The sequence below is a fragment of the Pteronotus mesoamericanus genome, unplaced genomic scaffold, assembly GCF_021234165.1.
Source record: "Pteronotus mesoamericanus isolate MK-2021 breed Mesoamerican mustached bat unplaced genomic scaffold, CSHL_Meso_final contig_90, whole genome shotgun sequence".
Taxonomy (NCBI): Eukaryota; Metazoa; Chordata; class Mammalia; order Chiroptera; family Mormoopidae; genus Pteronotus; species Pteronotus mesoamericanus.
The window spans coordinates 8544200-8557628 of NW_026555277.1; the positions used below are offsets into that span (position 1 = coordinate 8544200).

Genomic DNA, 13429 nt, shown 5'->3' on the forward strand with positions numbered 1-13429 from the left:
CTCTCTAGAATCACTGCAGCTCAGTTTTGTCCGTCTCTTCTTTTTTAATCCTCTTCCCCCTGCCCAGCAGCTTCCATTCATTCTCTCCCACGCCAGGGAAAATGGTGAAGGGATGAAAGGAGACAGGCCTGGAGTGGCCTGGCTAACACTTGCTCTGGGGTGGGCGGCAATTCCCAGCCCAGCTGAGCAGTCTTGAGCTTGGGGGCAGAGAGCGGAGAGGCAAATCAGTCCTGTAGCCCGAAGAAGTGAGTGATGAAGCCTAGACTTTCCCGTGATTGCAAACCTGACGACCCTCAGAACTGGGAGGTTCCTATAAGATGTAGTGGTCCAACCTCCTCTCCCAGGAGTCAAGGCGACTCTGTCTCAGTGAGCGGAGCCCTCCGCTCACTTGCAGACGCTAACCCACTCGGTGATGCGGCACTCCTCACAGACCACGAAGCAGCACCAGTGGAAGCGGCAGTGGCAGCGCTCGCTGCGCGTCTGGCGCAGAATGTTGTGGCCGCGACCGCAGCACATGCTGCCGCAGCCGTCGGGGCCTGTGCTACTCTTGTTGCACAGGCGGCCCACGGTGCCCGCCGAGTCCAGGCGCGGCTCACGCTCGCAGAAGTCGGGCGACTTCTCGAAATAGACCAGGTCTGCGGGGTTGGCCCGGCGGCGTGGCCCGGGAACGCCGGGGGCCGCAGAGGGTGCCCCCGCGGGGCCGGCCTCTAGCTGGCCGCCGTTGCGGTTGTGCGGCCGGATCAGTGTGGCTCGGTGGAAGCGGTTGCGCAGCAGCGCCCCCACGGCGCGGAACTCCGGCGTCACCTGCCAGCACGTCTTGAGCTGGCAGCTGCCTGACGTGCCGTGGCACTTGCACTTCCGCCGCATGTTCTCCATCACCGCCTGCAGAGGGAAGCAAGGTGAGAGGTGACACCTGCAGCCAGCCCCACAGCCTTCCTTCCAACACCAGACTCTGGCCTGCGAGAATCAGAGACTTTTGAAACCAACTCCCATTGAAGAGAGGCAAAAGCTGGGGCCCGAAGCGGGGTTGGGGCGGGATGGCACAGCTCCTGAGCCAGGCTGTCCAGAAAAGAAATCTGCCTGCTCTTCTGCTGCTCTGGCATCCACCTCCCACCAGGCCAGGTCCTGGGGGAATTCCCTCCTTCCTGCTCCCCCTCCTCTTCTGCCCGCCTTTCACAGCACCTGCAGGGGGCCCTTGGGGCTGGAGGCTCTTGCTTCCTGAGGGGGGATCCCAGATCCTCAGGGAAATTCCCTCTCCTTCCATCCCTCGGGTAAGGGCCAAGAGCTGGGGTTTGCTGGCCCCAATATATCCCATCCCCAAAGCCTCTGGCCTTGCTCCAGGCTGTGAGTGAGTGGGGGCTGCAGGGAGTCTGAGAAAGTCCCTTTCCTTCCCTGGGTCCTGCAGCTCCTTAGGCTTAAGGAGTGGGGGAGGGACTGGAGAGACACCCCTTCCTCCAGTATACTAGCTGGGGCTTATTCTGCCTAATGCTGAGTGCCACAGTTCCTCCTAGAAAGCAGTGAACACCAACAGGGCCCAAAGGCTTTACCTGAATGCAGAGTGGGAACAAACCCCAAAGAGCCAGACCCTCAACCCAGTGAAAGTAGAGAGAGGTTCCCAGACCTCCGAAGGAGGTGGTTAGGGAACAGAGCCTACCCACAGCCTGCCCAGCTCTCAACCTGCTTTGGAGTCTCCTCCCAAAGAAGCCTCACCAGAGGACCCAGACGGAGTGGACCACATCCTTCTCTACCCCCATTCCACTTCAAACACACCCTGAGCCAGGGATAGCAATGATCGGAGGCCCTCAGACCCGGGTAGTAGGGCCATAAGAGAGCGACCCTTGTCCTCAAAGTTTTAAAGGACTCCTCAGCCTATATGTACAGCCTGCGGTGTCAGCACCACGTGGGAACCAGCCCAATGCGTCCCCTGGCCAACAGCTCCAGAACATCTGCTTCCCACAGGCAGCAGCCATTAATTAACCAGTTTAACAAGGAGGAGGAGGAGGAGGCACGGCTGGTATGGGCTGGGATAGCACTGAAGCTTGGGAAAAGAGCTGCACAGACAGCGCAGGGCCGGGTGGAAGCTGGACCAGACCCGAGGGTGGGCATGCCTCAGTTTACCTCACCTCTAAGTCAGAAAGGGAAGAGTTGAATCAGCTTGGAGTTTTTGTGGAAGGGAAAGGTGAGCCAGCCTGGGCTGAGAGGCCAGGAGAAAGGGGAGTGACATGGGGAAGGTGCCAGCCAGAGGGAAGGGGAGCCAGGACCGAGGCCTGAGCAGGCCTGGCAGGGCGAGAGAATGGGTGGAGGCCAAATAATCAGGAAAGGAAGGTGCTGAGCTACCACGAGGGCTAGGAGGCACCTCAGTGTAGGTGTGCACATAGAATAGACTACACTAAGCAAAACAGCACGGCCTCAGAACTCAGCTGCCGGGGGATGAATCCTGCCTCTACCACTTTCTCCCTAGTTGCATCTCCTAATGCAAGTTAAGTCTCTCTGTGCCTCAGTTTCCATAGCTTAACCTGAGCTGCATAGTAGCACCCTCAATGGGAAGTTGTATGGATTAAATAGGCTAGTACATAGCAAAGTGTTCCAAACAGTGTCTAATATATAGTAAGCCCTCAATAAATCCAGTTTACTATTACATTCATTCTCTCTCACTCTCTCTCTTAAATGAATGAGACCTTTGAGTTAGTATGAACATTGGAGGGGAGGGGGGCCTAGGGCACAGTTCCATGCCGGTTCCTGGGAACCCCACTTTGAGGAAATCCCCATTCTGCACAGGAAGGCTGGGAGAGGAGGGGCCGCAGCAGAGGATATCACAGAATCATGGAGCACTAGGGCTGATGGGCCTTATGCGTGATCCAGTTCAACCTTCTCATTTTATAGGGAAGGAGAGGGGGTGGCAGGGCCTGGCCTCGACCCAAAGGTGAGGTCTTTCACCATTGTTCCCAGAGGAAATGGGCGGAGCAGGCTGTTTGGCAGAAGGCGAGCTAATGGGGACACAGGCTGTTGCTGCCCTCTATCTCCAGGCCTAACCAAGTGCCTAGCACACAGTAGGTATGCAACACATGTTTGTTGCCTGAATTAGAAGGGGGCAATGTGAAAATTGCCAGGTTGGTGAGGGGGGGCCGGGGGGGTGCCCTGTGGTCCCCAGAGGAGAGGCAGGATGGGGGGCGGGGCTTGGCAGAAGGGTTTGGTGCAGAGGGAGGGGATAGGGAGGTAGCTCTCACCTGCCTCCCGACTCGGTTGTTGTGGAGCCTCATGCGTGCGTGGATGTCTCTGTGAGGCTCCCGGGAATCCAGAAAGTCCTTAGAGAAGCGCTCCCCAAAGCCCACGTCCGGGCTACAGCCGCCCCATTCCCAGGAGTCCTGCAGGCCAGGGCTGGCAGGGGGCAGGGCTGGGTGCTCCGGAACCCCATGGCTCAGGCCCTTACCGCGCTGCAGTGCGTCCAGCTGCAGGCGGTGCAGCTTCCGGCGGAAGGCCTCCTCATCCCCGCGCCTGGATGCATCGCAGCCACATGCCCTCAGTTTGCCCAGGGCGCATGCATTGGACACTGCGTGCACTACGCCGGCTGCGGCGATGGCGTACGCGAAGGCACTCTCTCGGAAACCTGCAGGTAACAGATGCAGGAAACAGGTTCTGAGCGGCCTGACATCCCATCCCTTTGCCTTTCCTACCCAATGCTCTCTCCATACAGAGGGGAAACTGAGGCCCAGTGGTGGGGGGAGGTCTGTTACAGGGCACAGAGTCAAAGGGGATCAGAAGTCACACCGCAAGTTCAGCCCAGAGGATGGAGTGGCAGAGGTCTCCTCCATAACCCTCCTATTCTGCACTCCCCCATTCCATTGGCACCAGCCCTTAGCAAGCTGAGTCTGTGTCTACATCTCCCCTGTTGGACAGAAAGTATCTGGTAAACATTCTTTTTAAGATCAGGTACTTAATCTATTACCTCTCATGTAATATCTGCATTTTCATAATAAGCCTGCAGAAGGAAGGCAAATGTAACCTAAAGAATAAGTTACCAGTCATGGAATGCCGGGCTGCAGGAAATGTTGCTGGGCAGACAGGTAGGTCAGAGGAGCTGGTGTCCTCCTGAAGCTCCTGGGCTCAAGATTGTCTGCCTGGTCCCCCCCTCAGATCCACCACAGAACCCTCTCTGAGGCCCAGGTGTGAGAGGCAGAGAAAGGAGCCAGCAGTTTCCCCTCCTGCTGTTCACAGGACACCCTTGAAAGTCTGCTCCAAAAAGGGTGCCACCAGCCACCAGTGATGAGTCTAGCTCAGCTGAGGGTTGTTGGAGGGAGGCTGGAGGTGAGCCTATGCCTTGCATGGCACACAGTAGTGTTGAAGACTTAAGCATATAGTACTGTTGAAGACTGAGAGGGGAGGGTGAGCTAAGGCAGACACTTTCCCAGAGATGCCCAGGGGGCACAAAGACTCCCTGGTAAGCCACTCTCAGGGGCTCAGGGCTGGGCCGGCCTGGCCACTGACTTGTCTACACAGCTTTCCTCCTTGTCGTGCTCAGCCTGAACTATTCTCTGGGAAAGCCCCGGTAGGTAGGTTGACCTGTGGCAGGGGAAGGTCTATTTGCAGAGGAGTGTCTGGCTCCTGGACCCACAAGCTGCTTCTTGCTTATTCCGCATCTGAGAAAGGACTAGCTAGGAGCAGGTTCTGATACCAGTTTCTGACCAGCCTCTGAACCAGTGGGGGCAATGGGAGAAGCCAAGAGCAATAATAGCTCCCGTACAAGGAGGAGAACCTACCTGTGCCATTGGCCTCTGTAAAGGAAGCCCAAACCTGGCCCAAGGCTGATGGCCAGAGGTTCCGAGGAAAAACTCTGGATCCTCCCACCCTAGCCTCAAAGACTGGGAAGGCATGCTCTCAGGGACTCACAGATCCAGAGGGCCAACCCGAACCGGACAGAGACCCTAGCCCACACCCACCCCTAATGTTCACTGTCTGCATCATGGGGCCTGTGTTCCTCTTCCTGCCCAGCCAACACAACAGCACAAATTAAAAAACCCACACAAGTGGTGTAGTAGTAGTTAAGAATATGAACTCTTAAGCCAAACCGCCTGGTTCAAACTGTGTCTCTTCCACTCACTAAATGTCAATAGCTATGTGACCTTGGCCAAGTGGCTTGACTTCTCTGTGTCTCAGTTTCCTCATCTGTAAAACAGGGTTGTTATTATTATCTGCCTCATTGTTGTTCCAAGAATTAAAGTTTGTACATTTAAAGTGCTTAAAATAATACCTTACTCATAATAAATACTGTATACATATAAACTATTATTGAGTTCTTCCTGCTATCTGACTTCACTCACTAGTTCTATCGTTTCAGGATGGTGTTTTTAGTTTCCCTGGTCAGGGACAGAGCCTAGTAGCTCATGACCCACTCTAGAATAAATCACCGGGGCCACCAGAAAGCCCATAAAGCAGTCTGTCCCTTTCTATTTTCTCTTTCGAGCTCACAGCATCTTGGGAGCAGACAGGAAGGGATGGAGATGGGGCTGGAGCCATGAGTGGGCACTGGGAATGGGTTAGAGATGCAGAGGAATAGGCACTGCTCTGGGGTGTGGGGCCCAAGGAAAAGGAGGGCAGACCCAAGCCGGAGAGCACACCCTATGTTTATCCACTGCCTTTTGTCTGTGGAACTCTGAAACATCTCTCTGGTTGCTGAGGGAGTCATCAGCCTGCTCCTCGGCTGAATGGCAATACTCAGGCCTCCAGAGGCAGCCCGGGTGTCGGAACTGCCCGTGCTACACACACACACTGGGCAAAAAAGGGGATGCCCAAGGGCACAGGGGTTGTGAAGCAGGACCCAGCCCCAGCTCTCCCAGCTCCCAGGCCTGACAACTTTCTGCTGAGGGATGTTTGACTCTAGGAAAGACCTGCTGCTGAATAAGAAACCCAGGTACCCCAGTTCCCAACTTCCATGGCCCTGGAAACTAGAAAGAGCAAGAGGCTGGTCTAGCCCTGGCTGGTGTGGCTTAGTGGATTGGCCATGGGTGTGCAACCTAAAGGTCACCGGTTCAGTCCCAGGTCAGGGCACATGCCTGGGTTGCAGGCCAGTTGGGGGCATGCAAAAAACAGATGAGCAATCAATCCATGTTTCCCTGCCTTTCCCTATCTCTAGAAAGAAATTATTAAAAATTAAAAAAAAAAAAAAAGAGGCTGATCCAGGGGGACGTGCTGGGCCAACCGCCATCTTCCAGGCTCTGTTACATTCAAGGGCCGTCTGGAGGGATCTGGAGAAATGTAGCCCATAGCCTACAGAGATCACCCATGCCTACTCCCCAGCAGCAAAAGAAACCACCCCATGGCCGCTGGTAGCTGTCACAGCCACATGTAGGTGTGTCCAGGCAGGGTTCGTGTGGCCATCCTCTGTTCTAAGCATCCAGGCCTCAGAGAAGTCCAGCCCCCTGGGTCTGCCCCCAGCTCCCATTCAGGGCCCCAGTTTCGGTCCTGGCCCCGGCTGTCTGGGGCAGACGCAGGCACTGTGCCATCTGGCCAGCTGGAGGGGGAGAGGGGTGGGGCCACGGCCAGCTGGGCTGCCCCGAGCATTGGTGGGGGGGCTCGTTAAGACGCACAATTAGCCGCCCTGCCTTTGATCTGGGACAGGGACTGCCAGCATCTAAGTGGAGTCAGCTGCTGCTACAGGCTGAAGCCAACGGCCAGGAAGGGATGTGGGAGGAGGTTCGGAGGGTAGGGGAGTGTGGAGGAGAGGGGGTTCGGGAGCCAGGGGGAACCAGGAGGGTCTAGAGAAGCTTGAGCCCTGTGCATGTGAATCAAAGAGACAGGGAAGGCGAAAGGTCTGGCCTCTGTTCCCTCTGTGCAAATATTTTGTGCGTGCTCATGTGCCTGGGTTGAGAGAGAGGGAGAGAGTTGTGTGCATATGGGAACACTTAGGGGTGACACTGAATGGGGCTACCCGTTTGCTCGAACATGGGTAGGAGTGTGTGTGCACGCATCAGTTTCATCTCTTGGACTACTCTTTCATTGCACAGCTCACCTCTGGGCACACGGAGATCATGGGAGGCAGGATGGCAAGGGGTGGGTGCAATCTCTAGTCAGCTGGCCTGCATTTGAGTCCTGGTTCTACAGCTCACTTACAAGCTGTGTGACTAATCCTCTCTTAGCTTCATTTGTAAAATGAGGATAATAATAGGACCTACCAAGTGGGGATTGTTTGAGGGCCCTAAAATATAGATAAAGTGCTTTAGAAAAGTGCCTGACACACAGCAAGTACTTAGTATGTGTTGGCTGATTTATTGGTTGCCATTAGACTAATAGGATCTTAGGTGACCCTGGGATATGATTGTCTGTGCCCATGTGTCCCCACTGAGTGCTACCACATACGCCAAGCTTGGTGACCTAGGCATAAAACCAAGACTCTCTTGGATGACTGTAAAAGGGAGGTGGGAGAAGAGTGAGCCAGGGCCTTGGAGAACAGAGGCTGGACCCTAATTTGCTGGCTTTCCCTAAGCTGGGACCTGACTTGTTGCAAGGCCTCATGTATCCTCCTTGCAAACAGGTCTGGGCCTTAGGGAGGCCAGTTACTTTCCTGTGTGGGAGCTCCAGGACCTGCCCTTTGAATCTACTACTCTCCCCTCCATCGAGCCTCTCTCTGTCCTCTCATCTCCTCTCGCTCCAGGGCCCAGGTCCAGTCTGAAGCAGCTCCGTCCTCAAATCTCCCTCCGGTCCCTGCACCCTGACTAAGAGAGGGGTGGGTTCCTCTCGTCCTCACAATGAAGAGCTCCCCTCTAGCTGATGTTCTACCCAGCACTCTACCCACCCAGGCACGAACGCCCTGGGTCCTAGAACAAAAAGCTGGGGATACCAGTGCCCCTGGCACTTAGGTCACAACTTTTTTCTGACTCTAGGCCCCTAGAGGCCCCTTTCCCTGTCCCCCCATCCTGGGCTCCAGCACCGCCACCCCTGTCCTCTCTCCTCGGCTAGGTGAAGCCCTATCACACACCTGCCTTCCCAAGCACCTACTCCAGGCCCTCAATCTCCTTTCCTTCCCTGTCCTACGTTAGGACCCTATCCCTTCAGCCCAACCCCGCTTAGGGAAGGTGTCACGATAATTATATGACAGTAACAGCATGAAGATGGAAGCCCCCACGGACCCCCTCTGCCTAACAGTCTATATTTTAAATGAGGCAAATGGACCTTCAAGAAAGCCCATTGGCAGCCTGGGTCAGAATAGGGCTCAGCACCCTGATACTCCACTTGGGGGAAACTGAGGTCACCTGACCCTACAATAGACAATCCATAGCTTAAAAAGGAGTGAAATTTGGGAAGGGCCCAGACCAGGGACTAAGGGATTTAAATTTAGCTAGTCCTTGAGGTGGCAGGCCAAGACAGGCCAGGAAATGACCCCCGATGGATGTGAACAAGGATGTGAGGGGCAGAATGGTGGTCCTTTGAGGGAGAAGGGGCAATTTCTTCCTAGAAGCCCAGGGTCCCCTCCTCGAGGGAGAGGTGCCAACGAGGTGTCCCAATTCGGGGCGCAGAACCGAAGAGGTGTAGGATGTTGCTCCAAGGCCGAAGGAAGGAGCCCAGCCCCTGCCGAGCCAGGAGCCACTGTCCCACCTCCTCCCGCTTTGGGCGCCGCCCCGCCCGGCTAGCCCTGGCAAGTCTCCCCCTCCACCCCTAACCTCTCCCCCCACCCGTCCCCCCAGCTCACCTCCCGCTTATTAAACTGCAGGTGAACCCAGGAGCGCCTGGCGCCGCGCCAACGCCGCGTGGTTCCAGCGCTCACAACTCGCCCCCAGTGTCAAAGACCCCAGGTTCTCCACCGGGCCGCGCGGGCCTCACCGGGCGCAGCCATTAGGACGCCTGGCTTCACTCAGTCTAAGAGGGGACAGGAGGACCAGAGGGGAAGAGGGGGACACCGAGGCCCGGGAAGGGTAGAGAGCTTGTTTTGCCTCGCCCCCTCGGAAGCTGCAGGGGTGTGAAGCTCAGCGAGGCCTGCAGTGTCCTCCCCGCGGGCCCGAGCGCCGGAGGGAGATCGAGGCTTCGGGTACGCGGGTGACCTAGAAACCCGGAGTAGGAGCCGACGCGCGGCGACGACGAGCTCCGGCCTGGCCCGGCCGGGGCATGAAAGATGTAGAGGCCTGTCACTTCGTGTCGGCCAACGCGGGCGGCGGGGCGGGGCGGGCGCCGAATGGGCCGGCCAGCCGGGGTCCGGGCCCGCCGCTCTCCGAGGGCTGGAGCGGCTCGAGAGCCGCGGAGCAGGCGGGGCTGGAGCGCAGGGCCGGGTGGGGGGCGCCCCCTTTGAAAGCGGCACGGCTGGGCCCGGGAGCCGTCTGCCGCGGCCCGCAGGGGATTAGTTCGCGGCTGCATGCCGCCACACGCGTCGGGCTGGGCTCAGCCAGGGAGAAACAGCGCCCCGGGCTCGCGGGGGAGGCAGGAGGGAGAGCACGCGGGGGCGGGGCGGGGCGGGCGGCCCGGGGCTGGGCTGGGGGAGATGAGGGTGGACCCTGACGTGGGGCCTAGGCAATGCTCGGAGGGGTCCCCCTGAAGAAAGGAAAGGCCATGCCTTTCTAAGTTCTCTTGGAAGTCGGGGTCCATTGGGTGTGATTCTCCCAGAAGCCTCAGGCCCCAAGGCCAAAGGGTGTAGGGGTACCCCTCCTTTCGCCTCCACTGTCAACTGAGAATTGGACAAATCCCAAGGAGCCGGGTCTCCACTCTATCCCACCCAAGCAGCTGAGGGGGTGATACAGATACCCAACTAGGCCCATCCAGGAGGCAGGACTCCCATCTTGTCCACAAGACCTGAGTTAAGGCCTCAGTTACCAAGACAGAAGGTGGGTGTGAGCAGAAATGAGTGACAAAGCCTTCCTCAATCTCCAGCCCAAACCATATCCTAGGGGTTGCCCAGGTGGGACCTGAGTCACCCAGCCGCCAGGAGGGAGGATGGGAGCGGGCTTCCGGGTCTGTGAGTTGTGAGGGGAAAGCCATTGGCAGGGCCACCAGGCCTGCTGGGCTGGAGGCACACGCACAGCCAGTACCTCTGATTCAGAGAGAGTTCTCTGAGGTGGTGAGGATGACACAGCGACTGGTGGTGTGTCCTGCCAGGAAGAGCCTCTTCCGGAGCACAGACCTTTTACCTGCCCAGGCCTCCCTCACCTACGCCATTTGGCAAAAGTCCCCAACCCCTCTTCGTGCTGATTCTGGGTACTTTGTCACAGCCTTGCCAACCTCGATGCTGCTTGCTAGGTAGAGGGTAAAGCGAGGCAGAGCACAGATACAGATACCTCCTGGGCCTGGGGTATGCAGTGTCAATGACAGGACAGGATAGCCCATGAGTCCCGTTCTCAGGCATGGAACCTGTCACCCTTGGCCCGCATGGCCCAATAGGGAGCCACATCTGCCCCATTTGTCTGCCCCCCACCCTGGAGGGGGTGCTTTCTGAGACCAAGCAGAGGCAGGAGAGCAGCCTGGCTGGCAGATGGGCACCTGGGGAAGCTGCCAGTTTGAGGAAGTGGGTTGGGATGGTTGGCAGAGCCGTTCTGGGGTGGAGGTGCTGGACGGGAGGGGAGGGGGCAAGAGGAGGGGCAGCTACCTCTGCTGAAGATGGGGCTCTCGTAGGGGATCTTATTTCGAGTCTCGAGACTAGAGCAGTTCCAGCGCTGGTCCCGGAACTGGTGCTGACACTCGTGGATGGCAATCTGGATGCCCTGGATGGCTGAGGCGGCCACGTCAGGGTGGCGCACACACACCTCCATCTGCCGCCTGCTCAGGCCCGGCAATGTCAGGCACACGGTGTTGGCGTTGAGCACGGGCTCCGGGGGAAGGCGGAGGCCCAGAATGTCATTGGGTGCAGACCTGCAGGCGTGTGGGAGGGGGGTGGGTGAGTGTTTGGGGGACTAAGAGGACCCCATCTCACAATACACAATCTATCCCAAAGGCCACATTCCCTGTGTTTCAACCCTTGCCTTTTAAGTTTGGGCCCGTCAGTGTACCCCTAACGCATTCTCCTTTCCCTGACCTTCCCGCCACCATCGCCTCCAACAAAACCCACCCCGCTGCACACCCACACAGGTTAACGTGCAAGTGCACATATCCAGAATGGCTGCGCACACAATATTTAATGAATGCACCCTTGGGCATAGCTGCTCACATACACTGCACTCCCAGAAGACCACTCTTAAAGACATGTTTCAGAGAGTCCTATTCTTAAAGACACACTCCTGCACATTGAGGCGAACACCCAGACCCAGATCACTCGCGCGTGCGCGCGCACACACACACACACACACACACTTCATCAGACATAATTACACACATACACGAATACACACCAATATACACCATGTTCATTTGATACATTAATCCAGGAGCTCTCACATTTGCACACACAGATTGCTGTTTAGAACATAGCTTGCTGGACTCACTCAAACACACACACGTACACACAGACACACTGAGAACACTTCCATCTTCGGTCTCTCACCGACCCCACCTGGGCTACATTCTTCCAGCCCCCAACCCCTGCTCCTGCCTGTGGGCCATCTCCAAGGTGGAGCAAGGCAGTGCAAGCTTCCTGGGGTGGGGTGCATTCCCCCAGCGCAGCACAGAGCTCCAGCTTGGTACTTGCTCCCCGCCCCCAATACACACACCTTCCCTTCTAGTAGCCATCACTCTCCTGGGCACTGCCCTGTCTCCTTGGACTGCCCATATTCTGTCACCAGTTCAACGTCCTCCTATGAGAGCACTTTCATTGGGCACCAGAAGTTTCCTGCGACACTGTCCCTCCCTCCTTCCAGGGTCCCCTGCCCCAGCAGGAGCGCCGCAGGCCCCTGTGGCTGGGGGTCCCAGCTCTCCAGGAGGGCGGAGCATAAGGTGAGGGCTCACCTGGGCAGGGCGGCAGCCAGCAGCAGTAGGAAGAACAGGAGAGCGCACAGCGCGGGCCGCGGCTGGGGCCCAGGTCGGAGAAGCCGCAGCCAGGGGCAAGGGTGGGTGCTGCCCATGGCGCGCGGGCCGTGACGGACGGGGAGTGGGGGGCTCACAGCCCAGCGGGACTGGCGAGCCAGGGACGACGGCGCATGATCCGCGGGGGTCGGGGCGCCTGCGACACACAGCTCCGACTTGGGTCACGGCTCCGGGAGCAGACGGCGCCCGCCTCCCCGCTCCATGGGGCAGCGCCCCCGGGCACCGCCCCCGGGGGGGGTGGCGGGCGGGCACACCGGGCACCTCCTGGCACAGGGGTCCAGGGAATTTCCCAAGGCCCCCCTGCGACAATTCCTGGTGCCTCTGGAGGGTGAGGGGGGCCCGGATATGCTGCGGGTTGGGGACGAGAGGCTGGGGTGCCGGGGAGCCCCCCAGCGCTGCGCCGCGAGCCTGTGCTTCCGAGGGCGTGTGGGGCGGGACGGGGTGGGGGGTGGGGGGGGGCGGCGCTGTCTGTGCCCGGCCCCACCGCCCAGAGATTGAGTGACTGTCCTGGCTCAGGGAGCTCCGCCGCCTCCCCTCCCCCCGCCCCCCCCGTAGAGTGTCTCCAGGCTCTACCCCACGTGACGTCACGACGGGGTGGGTGGAGGAGTGTACGCGACTTGAGGCCACTGCGGCCACTCAGGACTCCGGGTGGGAGCGGCCACGCGGCGGGCAGAGGAAGGAGAGGTGTTGGAGTCTGTGCGCGCGGGCACAGGGAGGTGCCAGGGCGCCGGACGTGCTGGTTTGTGCGGAAGGTGTGTGTTACTGGGAGGTGTGGGTGCCTGGCTGAGACGCAGCTGCTGGGGGGCGGTCCCCCTCCCTGCCTCCTCCGCCAATATACACACCTGCGAGGTCTGCAGGGGAGAGGCTGGCCCCTCTGCTCGCCTCCCCCACCTCAGGAGGGACTTCCCGGGCTTGGCTGGGGAGGCAGGTGTGGGATCCTGCAAAGGGGCTTGGCAGCTTCTGGATCTCGCTTTTCTTCGCTGTGTGACCTTAAACAGGTGCCTGCTGCTCATTGAGCCACCCTCTTCTCCTTCGTGAAATGAGATTAATGAGGCCCACCTCACCTGGTCGCCTCATCTAGCCCGCGAAGGTAAAATTGCTAGGACTCCAGCAGCAAATGCTTGTCTGGGAGCAGAGCCCCCGGGGCCGCACATCCTGGGAGGAGGGCTTAGAGAGCCTTTTAATCCTAAAAGTGTGCTTTGAGGTCAGCATATTTCATCCTCTTTTATGTGACAAGAAAATGTTGAGGCCCAGAGAGGGTGATAACTTACTCAAGGTCACACAGCAAGTCAGTGGAAGAGCTGGAACCAAAGCCAGTTTGCTTGACTCTGGGCACAGCAGCAACTGCCCAGACACTGTGCACCGCTTGCCAAGGCCCTGCTCTTGGACACTCCAGGTCTTGCCCTGGCTCTGCCACCGCACTTGGTCCTCTGGGAGCTCCCCAACACCAGCCCTCCAGCTGAGGCCCACCCCTCTCTGGGCCCCCTTCCCATCT

At 58.4% G+C, this 13429-nt stretch overlaps 1 protein-coding gene across 1 annotated transcript; it reads right to left on the reverse strand.

Annotated features, from left to right (window-relative positions):
* Nucleotides 1-384: 384 nt before the first annotated feature.
* On the reverse strand, nt 385-11972 carry WNT10A (Wnt family member 10A). The gene is made up of 4 exons (XM_054586152.1): nt 11857-11972; nt 10565-10827; nt 3228-3607; nt 385-882 (listed from the first exon to the last, which is right to left on the reverse strand). The coding sequence occupies exons 1-4, from the start codon at nt 11970-11972 to the stop codon at nt 385-387; spliced, it is 1257 nt and encodes a 418-aa protein (XP_054442127.1).
* Nucleotides 11973-13429: the final 1457 nt, after the last annotated feature.

Coding starts and splice junctions, on each gene's coding strand:
- WNT10A (XM_054586152.1), bottom strand. CDS start 11,972: ATGGGCAGCACCCACCCTTGCCCCTGGCTGCGGCTTCTCCGACCTGGG. Junction 10,828..11,856: donor CTGGCTGCCGCCCTGCCCAG/GTGAGCCCTCAC, acceptor ACACGCCTGCAG/GTCTGCACCCAATGACATTC. Junction 3,608..10,564: donor GAGCCCCATCTTCAGCAGAG/GTAGCTGCCCCT, acceptor TGTTACCTGCAG/GTTTCCGAGAGAGTGCCTTC.